The 11,468-nt window shown below is 47.0% G+C and overlaps 1 protein-coding gene across 1 annotated transcript; it reads left to right on the plus strand.

The window, feature by feature from the left end:
* Positions 1–21: 21 nt before the first annotated feature.
* Positions 22–11,146, plus strand: BMI1 (BMI1 proto-oncogene, polycomb ring finger). The gene is made up of 10 exons (XM_017817245.1): positions 22–723; positions 5,686–5,819; positions 6,223–6,319; positions 7,032–7,087; positions 7,209–7,259; positions 7,519–7,627; positions 7,718–7,763; positions 8,280–8,378; positions 8,804–8,884; positions 8,984–11,146. The coding sequence occupies exons 2-10, from the start codon at positions 5,708–5,710 to the stop codon at positions 9,311–9,313; spliced, it is 981 nt and encodes a 326-aa protein (XP_017672734.1). The 5' UTR covers positions 22–723; positions 5,686–5,707; the 3' UTR covers positions 9,314–11,146.
* Positions 11,147–11,468: the final 322 nt, after the last annotated feature.

Consider the following 11,468-nt stretch of genomic DNA (forward strand, 5'->3'; position numbering starts at 1 on the left):
GGAGGGAGGGAGCGAGGGAGGGGGGAGGCGGAGGGGGAGGAGGCGGCCGGGTTGCGGGATTGGGTCACGGGGAGGCTGCCGGGCCCCGGCGGCAGCGCCGCTAATTCCCAGGCCGCCCTTAAGGAATGAGGCGCCCCACGTGACGCTGGCGGGGCGGGCGAACTCCGAGCCATTTTGGGGACGGTGTCAGTTTCCACTGTGTGCCTTCAGCGTTGCATTCTTCCCTCCTCCGCCCTCCTCCCGCCCGCCCGCCCGCCCGCCCTCCTTCCCTCCCCGGGTCCCCGCCACCAACTATGAAATAACAACAACAATAATACTCGTAATAATAACAATAATAATAAAAGAAGGAACGCGAGCGAGGCCGCGAGGCGGAGCGGGGGGCAGAGGGAGAGACAATGGGCTGGTGGAGAGAGGACCCATCCGGACCGGGGAGACTGTGCGCTCCCAGCGCCTGAGCCGCCCGGGCGGCCAACTCGGAGGGAGCGAGAGAGCGAGGGAGCGAGCGAGAAGGGCCCGCGAGGAGCGGCGGAGACCCGGGCGTTCTGTAACTAAAATGAGCGGAGCGCAGCGGCGGCGGCGGCAATAAGCTTATTGCAATTGACAGCGTCTGCAGTTCATTTCAAGATGGCCGCTTGGCTCACATTCATTTTCTGCTGAACGACTTTTAACTTTCATTGTCTTTTTTGGCCGCTCCGATCATCACCCACCGGCTCCGTTTTCCGGGTACGTATGAAGCGAGGTGTCGCCTTAGCAAGGGCGGGGGGCGAAGGGGGCTCGGCGGCGGTTTTCGGCCGGTTTGGGGGCTGCAAAGGGGCGCCTAGGTGTCCCCCGAGCTCTCCGTATGGGAAAAGCGCTGACAGGCTGCTCCAGCCACACACACACATACAGACACGCAGCAGCAGCAGCAGCAGCCTGTGCACTCGCTCGCGTTACGCACCCACATTTGCAAATTTTAGTTCCTTTCTTTCTCCAGACGCCCCCTAAAACCTTTCTGTGCACATGGCCCCCGAGGAGAATATTTATATTTCCCGACCCTGCTGCCAGCCCGGCCCGAGCGCCCTTTGTTTAAAGGCAGATTTTGATTAAACAGGGACGTTCGTGAAATCTGGAGCTGCCTGGGTCAAGTGATTTCAGTCCTCCCCGAAAGAAATGTGTCTGGGGGAGGTTAAAATGTCAGATAACGCACCCATTTTATAGAGACGGAGCCAGCGGGGGGTAGCGATCCTCCTGGGGGGGTTGTTAGGAGCCGGGGCACCCAGCAGAAAATGTTATTAACTTAAGTTGGACAAGTACTTGTGTGAAATTGGATGGGTTGTAAGATGGCGGTTCCCAGTTGTTTCCAATGTCTCCTCTTACATTTCTGCTCTAAATGCTAAACTTTAGGGGTTTGTGCCTACTGGGAGAGGCAAGGGATGGCCAACGCCGAGAAGTAACTTTTTTGGGGGGTGAGGATAGCAGTTTTGCTGCGATCTTGGGGAGCTGGGGCGTGCGGTTTGCTGGAGCCTTTGGAGCAAAGGTGATGTGTCTGCGGGACGCGGAGGGGGGGGTGGTGTGTGTGAATTTCTTTTCTCTGGTTGGTATTTTTTTTCTCCTGAGCCCGGGAAGGGTAAATTTACATGAAATCCTTTGTCAGATCTTAGAGATGTCGCGAGTGGGTTCCTCGTACTGCTTATGGGCAGCCCTTGAAAGTTGCTAGTGTTCTGTTTTTATAATTGAATGGCCTTGGCGATATATAACGCGGGATGTTTCTCTGTGTTTGCTGTAAACATTTGCAAATAATGAGGTAAAAATCAGCAGAAAAAAATCGCATTTCTATACAAGTGAGATAGTAACTTTTCAGCCTCTAGAAAGTTTGATTCACTCCTCCCTTCTCCAGAAAAGTCGAAGAAAACCTGGGCGTGTGTGCCCATTTGCAAACTTGGCGCTAGAAGGATTTTTTTTGCATAGTCTGTAGTGGTCGGAGTAGCTTCTTTTATGGGACTGTCCCTAACACCAGGGACATTCTGGAAATACAGTCCAGTAAAACTACTTTGAGTGACTCTGAGCAGCCCGTCCTGGAAACTGAGACAGACTTGTGTTGCAGTTTGCCAGAGACACGAAGTCTTGACCTACCTGGTCGCTTAGATAGTACAAAATTAACATTTTAATGTATTTTTTTAAGTAGACCTATTATGTCTTACGCCTAGTCACAGGGAGCTGATTTTGAAGACTGGGGTCCTTTTTTGCACTCTGTTGCCAATATTCAGGTCTTTCCTCGGTGCAGCAAGTTGGGCAGAGATATTTGAGCTTCGTGTGCCTTCTCTGAAAGAAGCACCGTCCTCTCCTTTAAAACGTTTGCGTCCATTCTTAAGTGAAAGAGTAATAACAGGCTCGATAGTACAAGTGGCTCTGGCTGATAATGAGTGAAGATGTAGAATGACGGCTGCTTTATTCCTGATGAGAGAGTTTTCCGAGAGGAGATGGGTGCAAAGTACACAAACCTATGCGAGCCATGCTTCTATTTTTTATGTATGTATTTTCTGTTAGAGACCTGTCGAGCAAGGTTTGATAGCTTATTGCCTTTATAGATTTTTAATAATGTAGCTGATTCTTAGCAGGAGAATGCACTTCTGTTTTTCTTCATTTTGACATAACATGTTTAAGGCCTCTAAATAATCGGTTGGCTGGCAGTGTTTACTTCTAGCGAGTATTATCTACGTATATTTTACGTTTAGTTGTTCCATGTGTCAGTGTGTAAATATATATTGTCCTGGGTAAGAGGCTGTTTGTATTTGTGTGAAGTAGTGGCATTCGCCGTGTGATCAGCAGGAGCAGAAAAAAAATCTGAAAGGATTTCCATCGTACCAAAATATTAAGCTCAGGCTGCTGTAGTAAAATGTGCTGTGTTCATGTTACAACCCCGCAGGCACAGACACGCGTGTGCCTGTGCCTGTGCGGGTGGCTTTTGAGGAGAAATTAGGCGCCTTGTTCAGTTCGCTGGAGAAAATCACTGATTTTCAAGATAGCTTATAGCATGTTGAAAATGTGCTAACTTTGGGCAATAAATAATCCGCGTTTAGGGGTTGCTTCGACAAAACAGGTTTCACGGTTGAATTTAATCCCCCTCCATTTAGGAAGGGGCTATGCCTGCGTGAAATAAACGCGTTAATGTCTTGAAAGGTTTGTCCCAGTCTGTCAGGGCTGGGAAGGAATTCTTGGTCAGCCGACTTGCATGACCTCGGTCACTGCTGGTTTTTTTGGTTCAGATATTTATGAATTATAAGGTAGTGACTTGAACAAATAAAACACAGAACCGTGAAAGCAGCCTGTCCATGTGTAAGTACCTAAAGGGACCTCAGAGCCGCCGGCTTCAGGGCTCTTCAGAGGAGAGTGCAGAAGCCCCGTCTCCGCCTTTTCTGGGAAAAGCAAAACCTCGGTATCAGTTTAAAAGTAAGAAGCAGAGGGTCAGGGACCCTGGAAGCGACATTTAAACCGCAGTACAATGCAGCGGCGGTCTTGCTTTCCCTCACGGAGCTGGGAACAGCTTTGGGGACCTGGTCTGGCTTGGTGCTTCTGGCATTTTGGTTTTCTGTGTGCTGGCCGGCATTGGTTTGATGCTGGGGAGTTTTATCTGCTGCTCACTCGAGGGTTCTCCTGCAGCAGCCAGAGAAGTTTTCTGGCCGGGGTCGCTCGTTGGCGCTGTGCACACTTCTGAAGAATATTGTACCCCTGTCCTGGGCAGTTTGGCCGACGTTCAAAGCTTTTAGAAAGCTTGGTGTGTTGCCCTTTTTTTTTTTTTTTTTTTCCCTGCCTAACATCGAAGTTTGCCAGTGGCTGGGGGGAACCTTGCATCTTGAGCATACGGTGCTGAGATGAGAGGTGGCTCGCAAGCTCTGCCTCGGGAGGAGCGGAGACCAAGGACAGGAGCTGGTGTGCTGGGAGCACTGACCTGGGGAAATTAATGGCTTGCATTGGAGCCACGTTGTTATATTACATTTTTCAGGATCTGGTTGACGGAAAATAATTTACTCTGCAATTGACATGGCTGGCGGGTTTTTTCCTCGTGTGTACTTTCCCCTTTATCTCTTATTCCCTCTCATTTTAAACAGTATGTGTGCATCTAGCGTTGTTGCCAGTGCATCCGATGGGGGTTTATGGGTTTCAGACTGTGAAAATGACATTTGTTTTTCACTCTTGTCGCTGCATTGTGTTGACAAGGTGTTGATTTAGCTTTAGGAATGATCTGGTCACATGGTCCTTCGCATATTGTCACTAATGTACCGTTTAAAGTCGGTTTGGGCTTTCCCCCCCTCTCAGTGTGCTTTATTGATGAAAAGGGGGTTTGCTTAAGGATTCGGAGACTTGTATTTTCCCATCCAAGCATCTTACCGTGGTGCTGCAAATCTCTTTACACCTTTTGCAAAACTTTGCACCGCGCTCGCTTCGTCCGCGGGAGGATTTTCAAACGAGAGTCAAAACGGGGGGAAGGAAAGAAAGAGAGAGAAAAAGAGTCAGGGGGAAGAGAAAGGGAGGAAGGAGAGAAATGAAGAAAAAGGAGATGGAGAGATCGGGGATGCCGGCGCGGTGGAGCGGGAGCTGGGGCTCGGCACCTCGCCGGCGGTGCGGGGGGCTCGGTCCCCGGGAGCGCGGCGTGGTTCGGAGGGAGGGAGGGAGCGGAGGGGGAGAGGAGCGATCTCAGACCAGCTTCTCGCACCGAGTCGACGTGGAGAGAGGCCCCTGAGAGGATCCGAAATGGCCGAGGCTCGGGAGGAGCCTCTGGCACTCGCCTCCGCCAGGCTGAGACCCCGCAGCCCGGGGCCGCCCCCGCCGCCCGGACTGCCCCGCACCGCGCCCGGGCACCCTCCGGGCTGTGCCACCCGACCCCGCCCGGGCCGCTCCCGCCCTCCCTCTGCTCTCCCTTCGCAGCCGGGCTCCCAGACCCCCGCGGGCTCCTTGGCTCCTCCACCCCCTCCGCCAGCCCCCGGGCCCCGCGTCCCACCCCCTGGCCCGGCCCGGCCCGGCCCGGCCCGCCCCCCCGGCCGCCCCCCGCCCGGCTCTCGTGTGTTCCCAGCGGTGGCAGGATGCCAAGTGTAAGTGTAAGTTGCTATAGCAACCCCCTCGGAGAGCGGAGCAGATCCGGATCGGCACCGAGCCGCAGCGGCAGCCGCCCGGACCCCCCCGGCGGGCCGGCCCCGCCGCCCCGGTGCCCGGCCCCGCTCCGAGGTGCGTGTGTCCCCCCCCGTCCCTCCCCCCGCCGCCCCTCCCCGCGCTCCGGAAATGCCAGGGCAGCCGCACCGGGAGGCGCTGGTTCCCCTTTGTGCTGCTCGCCGGCAGCCCGGTGCCCGCCGTGTCGCCCCCGGAGCTCCCGCCGCATCGCCGCCGAGCCGGCCGGTGCCGCCGCGCCGCGGGAGCGGCCCGTGCCCGCCGGGGGACGGCGCGGTGGGTGCCGCGGAGCGACCGCGGGGCTGCGCCCAGGCCGGCCCGGGGCGGTGCGGTGCGGGGACGCCCCGCCGGCCTCGGGACCGGCCCTCGCCCGCCGCCCGCCCCCGCGCCGCCGCCGCCGCCTTCGCCTTCCGCGCCTGAGCTGCCCCTGCGCCGGGGGATGCGATGCGATGCACGGGGGGAAGGGGACGCGCCGGACCGCGGCACCTGGGACGCAGCCGCGCTCGTCCCCGCTGACCGGTCCTCTGTGTGTGTGTCTTTCAGAGCCGCTGCTCGCCACGCCAAAATGCACCGAACAACCAGAATCAAAATAACCGAGCTAAACCCCCATCTCATGTGCGTGCTCTGCGGCGGGTACTTCATTGATGCAACAACCATCATAGAGTGCCTCCACTCCTGTAAGTACGACCGGGCGCTCCGCGTTGTTCCCTTGCCGCTTCCCTCCTTTCCCGGCATCCCGGGAACAGAAACAAAAAATCCTCCCAAGCCCAAACCCCCGAGGGGCTCGGGACCGCTGCCCTCTACCTCCCCGACGGGTGGGGAAGTAGGTGTTCCGGCCGCGCTGCAGATTTTCTGAGGACAGTCCTACGGTCTTTGTTAAAGTAATAATATATGTACTATAAGCGTCTCCTTTTCATGGTAATTGCGGCTTATTTGGGTATTTGTTTAGCTTAAGCAGCTCGCTGCTGACAATGGACGATTTGCTCTAGCTTGCATAGTTTAGAAAATCGCACCTTTATCTATGCATATCTGAGTGGCACCTTGGAACATCACTGAAAGCTTGTCGTTTTTGACTTACAGTCTGTAAGACCTGTATCGTGCGTTACTTGGAGACCAGCAAGTATTGTCCTATCTGTGATGTCCAAGTTCACAAAACTCGACCGCTTTTGAATATAAGGTAGGAGAAAGTTGCAAAGTGCATCCTGCATCTCTTATTTTGCTTCATGTGGGGAGACCGGCAGTAGTCGGTGTCAATGTTATCTCTTCGTCTGCGATTTAAATCTGAAAGGGCTTGTCAATTTACAAGCTAACTGGTGTGTATGCGTTCTCTTTGGAGTTTCATCACTGATTGAAACTGAAGATTTCTCTGCACGGGAGACAGAAAGTTTTTGTTTGTCTTTTTAGCATAAGCCAGTCATTGATGTAATGCCTTTTCCCTCTCCCCAGTTCTCACGTGTACCACCGGACAGTTCTTGCCTCTGCTTTCTGTATCTCCCAGACATGCATCACTCCAGGATAATTCCTAATCACGAAAACTCTTGCAGCAACTTTCCAAGCTAAGAGGCAAAAACCTTTAAAGCATCATTTGCCTTTCAGAAACATTTTCCTTGTCAGCACTGCATTTTGCTCTCTCTCCTTTCTAGGGAGGATGTGTAGTTTTTAAGGCCTTCCTTCAGTCTGAGAACCTTCAGCTGAGGTACCACAGATGAGTTTTGGTTCAGAGTTGTAGTTAGAGCAGGGCTAGTTTGATTACAAGGTCCTGCAAGTTAACTTTTAATGACTGGCCTCCCACTTTGTAGAAGATGCCTTGTTGTGAAAGATTATAAGTAGGGATTAAAATATTACTTCTCCTGCTTATTTTCATGTTTTGGGGTTGTTCTTTTTTTCAGGTCAGATAAAACTCTCCAAGATATTGTATACAAGCTAGTACCAGGCCTTTTCAAAAGTAAGTAGTTAAATCAGGCATTTTGTTAAGAGCAGAAAACAAAACCAGAGCTGCTATCCTATATCAATACCAGGAGTTACAGAGTAAATGCTAAAAGAAAATTATATGCTTTTCCATCTAGATGAAATGAAAAGAAGAAGGGATTTTTATGCTGCTCATCCGTCGGCTGATGGTAAAAGCTTCTCATTTGCAACTTTAATAAATATAGCATTGACCTAGATGTTTTACTGTTTCCTTTTTAACTTACAAGTGATGTATTACTGTCACAGAATTTTAAGAAGTAAAGTCAGCATAATAAAAGTTTATTGTTTTGTCAGGTAGCTTTCATTCATTATCTTACTGTGAAGATTTTTTTTTTCTTGTTACTGAGAATTGCCATTCTTCCTGATTTGAATTTCAAAATGTAAATTATTGTGGAAATTTCTGCGCAGCTGCCAATGGCTCTAATGAAGACAGGGGAGAAGTGGCTGACGAAGACAAAAGAATTATAACAGACGACGAGATAATAAGCTTATCCATTGAATTCTTTGACCAGAATAGGCAAGTTCCAGAATTGCAATATTTTATGTTTACCTGATTGATAGCAGCTGTATTTATTATTTGTTGTAAATGTGTCATTTCTTCTCACAGACTGGAACGAAAAGGAAATAAGGAGAAAGAAAAATCAAAGGAAGAGGTAAATAACTTTCCTTTACTCCAGAGGAAGCATATCACACACACACACACCTTTGGGACAGGTCTGTAGCTGAGAAAAATACATAGGTATGTGTATCTAGAACAAAGGAGGTGCACCTCCTATTATGGCATGAGGTACAGAAAAGGTAAAATATTTTTATACAGCTGTATATGTAAGCAACTTTTTAAAATTAAAAATGCATGCAGTGTTACTTTTAAAGCAGAATCTGATATTTTGTAAAATTTAAAAATATTTAATAATTTATTGATTACTTTATTATAAACTAAAAACATACGATACAAATATTTATGTATAAATTTAGTTACATATTTGAATTACTTTAGAACTGTAATTTACCACTTATCTGTGACATGCCTTCTAAGGCAGCGGACATTGTTATGTTACAGTTCATAATTTAATAAGATACATTTTTTTTAACTTGAAATGTTAGAATACAACATTAGTGGGAGTAATTGCTTGTTCTCAGTAGACTGATTTTCTTTACTATGCTCTCAGGTGAATGACAAAAGATACTTGCGCTGCCCAGCAGCAATGACAGTGATGCATCTAAGAAAGTTCCTGCGGAGTAAAATGGATATACCTAACACTTTCCAGGTACCTATGGGGAAAGAGTGATTTTTTTTTTTTAAGTTTTTTGTTTGTTTTGTTTTTTATTTAGGACTGGTTTCCTCATTACAGCCTGTTCCAGCAAGTGCTAACTGCCAAGTATTTACGGTGTGTGCAATACGTTGCTGGGCTTATTTTTAAAGTATCTATCTGTAGAGTATGGTGACACTGTAATTTTTTTAATGCTGTAAATATCAAAGTATAAAGAAATTGCTCCTTGATGTATTTAAAACATGTCCAATAGATAATGCAAATTCCCTACTTATTGCTGGGTTTGGTATAGCTTTTTTTTTTTGTTTTTTTTCAAATTTTGTGAGATACGTAACAGTAGGGCTACTTTCACCTGAGATCAGTCATGTGCTAGGGCTGAATGCCTGGATGCTCCTTAATGCAAGGATTCATATCTTGAACAGATCGATGTGATGTATGAAGAGGAGCCTCTGAAGGACTACTACACCCTAATGGATATTGCCTACATCTATACCTGGAGGCGGGTGAGTATCTCCAGGAGGACTCCAGTATGTCTCCTCCAGGGGGGGTGCAGGTCATGGCTTGGGGAGGGCGCTTATAAGGGTCTCCCTTTTGCTTTACAGAATGGGCCTCTGCCCCTGAAATATCGGGTCCGACCTACTTGCAAGAGGATGAAGATCAGTCACCAGAGAGAAGGCTTGAATAACAGTGGGGAGCTGGAAAGTGACTCTGGGAGCGACAAGGCGAGCAGCCCAGCAGGAGGCATCCCCTCCACCTCCTCCTGTTTGCCCAGCCCCAGCACCCCGGTCCAGTCTCCTCACCCCCAGTTCCCTCACATCTCCAGCACCATGAATGGCACCAGCAGCAGCCCCAGCAGTAACCACCAGTCCTCCTTTACCAACAGAGCTCGGAAAACATCAATAAATGGCTCCTCAGCCACTTCATCTGGTTGATGTGCCAACCAGGCTACCACCCTCGTCCTTCCTTTATATAGATCTCTCCATGCCATTACAGCTTTATAGATGCTAATCCATGTGACTATCATCCAAATTGCTTTCTTTTGTAGTAACACTGAACTTGGCTATAAAAGGCCAGACTAGGTGACATTCAGGATGGACGTTAATGGAAACGCAAGATTGAAATGTAAATTGTTTTCAGAGGACTGAGAAGCTAACAAAAGTTACATCTTCACCTGTTCTGAGTGATGTGGAGTTGTTTCTGTCCCCATCATCTGGAGTCAGGAGTCTCCAGAAGTCAGTACAAATCCCGGGAAGTAGTTTGTTAATCCAGACTAACTCCTCCATTGCGTTCTCTTCGATTGTTATTGTTCTTATGCTGTTTTGTGAACCTGTAGAAAGCAAGTGCTTTTTCATCTTGAAATCCAACAAAATTGAAAGAATATGCATAGAGAAATGCATATATGTAGCCATGTCACTGTGAATAACAATTTTTGCGTATTAGCCATTTTGATTCTTATGTTGCATCTTTTACTTCTCTGTTGCTGCGCAGAACCGATCAAAAGAAAAGTAAACTTCAGTTTTACAATCTGTATGCCTAAAAGCGGGTATTACCGTTTTATTTACTGACTTGTTTAAATGATTCGCTTTTGTAAGAATCAGATGGCATTATGCTTATTGTACAATGCCATATTGGTATATGACATAACAGGAAACAGTATTGTATGATATATTTATAAATACTATAAAGAAAATATTGTGTTTCATGCACTCATGATATGGTTGTTAACTTTCTAAACTGGTTCGACCCTTGCAGATGCCGCCTGTTTGAGCTTTGCTTGTACTGCAAGAAACACTTTGTGTGTGAGAGCTACAGTATTGGGAAAGCACATTCAAGTCTCTGATAACCCGGAGGCAATTGGCAATCTTAAAAGGATTTTACTGGCTTTGTCTGTTTTTTTTCAAGTGAAATATTTTTACTTTACCAAATGTTGAAGTGATACAGTGAAGAAAAAAAAAATCAAGGGACATGGAAGTCTTTGACCTGTTTGATAACCTTTTTATTATTTGGTGTGGTGGGACTGTGTTTTTAAAAGCACATGGAATCATTATAGAAGCCATAAACTATTTGGTATAAAGTTTAAGGAACCAGCAAGTGGCTGGATGAAGGCATTTTATCTAAATTTGTTTTAATATATATGTATATGGTACAGTACTAACTTCATTAAAATTTAACAGGTACTTTTCAATAAATTGTGGAGAATGCCTTCTCTTTAATGGCCTGCAAGTAGGTGCATTTTATTACAGGCTTCTAAGAGTGGGTTTTTTTCAGTAGAAGGAACTTTTCCACCATAAAATATGAACAGCCCAGATACTTTTCAGTTTGTGCTTTGCTTTGGTCGAACTTTGTGTGTGTTCATCACCCATCAGTTATACATTTGTGAGGGTGTTTATTCTATATGGATATTGTTTCATGTTTGTACGGAAAAATTGTAGTTAAACATTTCATTGTCTCCAGTCTGCAAAAGAAGCACAATTCTTAATTGCTTTGTCTTGCTTATAGTCATTAAATCATTACTTTTGCATATAAATTGCTGTTATTTGTCCTGCTTGTTTTTATAGACCAGGTGATTGCAAATCCTCCACAAAGTTATCGCTTATTGATGTATATGTCTTGTTAAACAAGAGTTGATATTTTTTTCTGTAGTAAACATGTACAGCTCAATTTCAACAGTAAAAACTTCAGTTTTATATACACGAATAACTTTCATTTATAGCTGATCAAAGAAATAAACAAATAAAAGGGATAATTCATTGAAAAGTAGCAAATGACCTCTGTTGATAATGTGGTGTTAAGGGAAAAATATCTTTTTCTCATGGGATGTGTTTCTGGGTGTACCAAAGATTTTAGTGAACAGAACAGTATGGTGTGCTAAAATAACAAAGAAAAAAAAAAGCCTAGAAATTGCAGTGATTTGTTTTGGTTGCCTGCCTCGAAAACATTTGCTGTTCTTTATTTGACCCTGATTAATTCTTGGAAATAAGCAAATGGTGCATTCTCACATCCTACTCAGCCACAGGTTTTACCTCCTATCTGTTCAAACTTAGCCCCTGTTAAACTGCATTGCCTGGGAAGGGAAGAATTTGATTT

The sequence above is a fragment of the Lepidothrix coronata genome, unplaced genomic scaffold (assembly GCF_001604755.1).
Source record: "Lepidothrix coronata isolate B3197 unplaced genomic scaffold, Lepidothrix_coronata-1.0 Scaffold59, whole genome shotgun sequence".
Classification (NCBI taxonomy): domain Eukaryota; kingdom Metazoa; phylum Chordata; class Aves; order Passeriformes; family Pipridae; genus Lepidothrix; species Lepidothrix coronata.

What these genes read in the sequence shown, in the direction of transcription:
- BMI1 (XM_017817245.1), top strand. Translation starts at nt 5,708, where the DNA reads ATGCACCGAACAACCAGAATCAAAATAACCGAGCTAAACCCCCATCTC. An exon ending in GAATTCTTTGACCAGAATAG is followed by an intron (nt 7,628 to 7,717) that starts GCAAGTTCCAGA and finishes TTCTTCTCACAG; the next exon opens with ACTGGAACGAAAAGGAAATA. An exon ending in AAGAAAAATCAAAGGAAGAG is followed by an intron (nt 7,764 to 8,279) that starts GTAAATAACTTT and finishes CTATGCTCTCAG; the next exon opens with GTGAATGACAAAAGATACTT.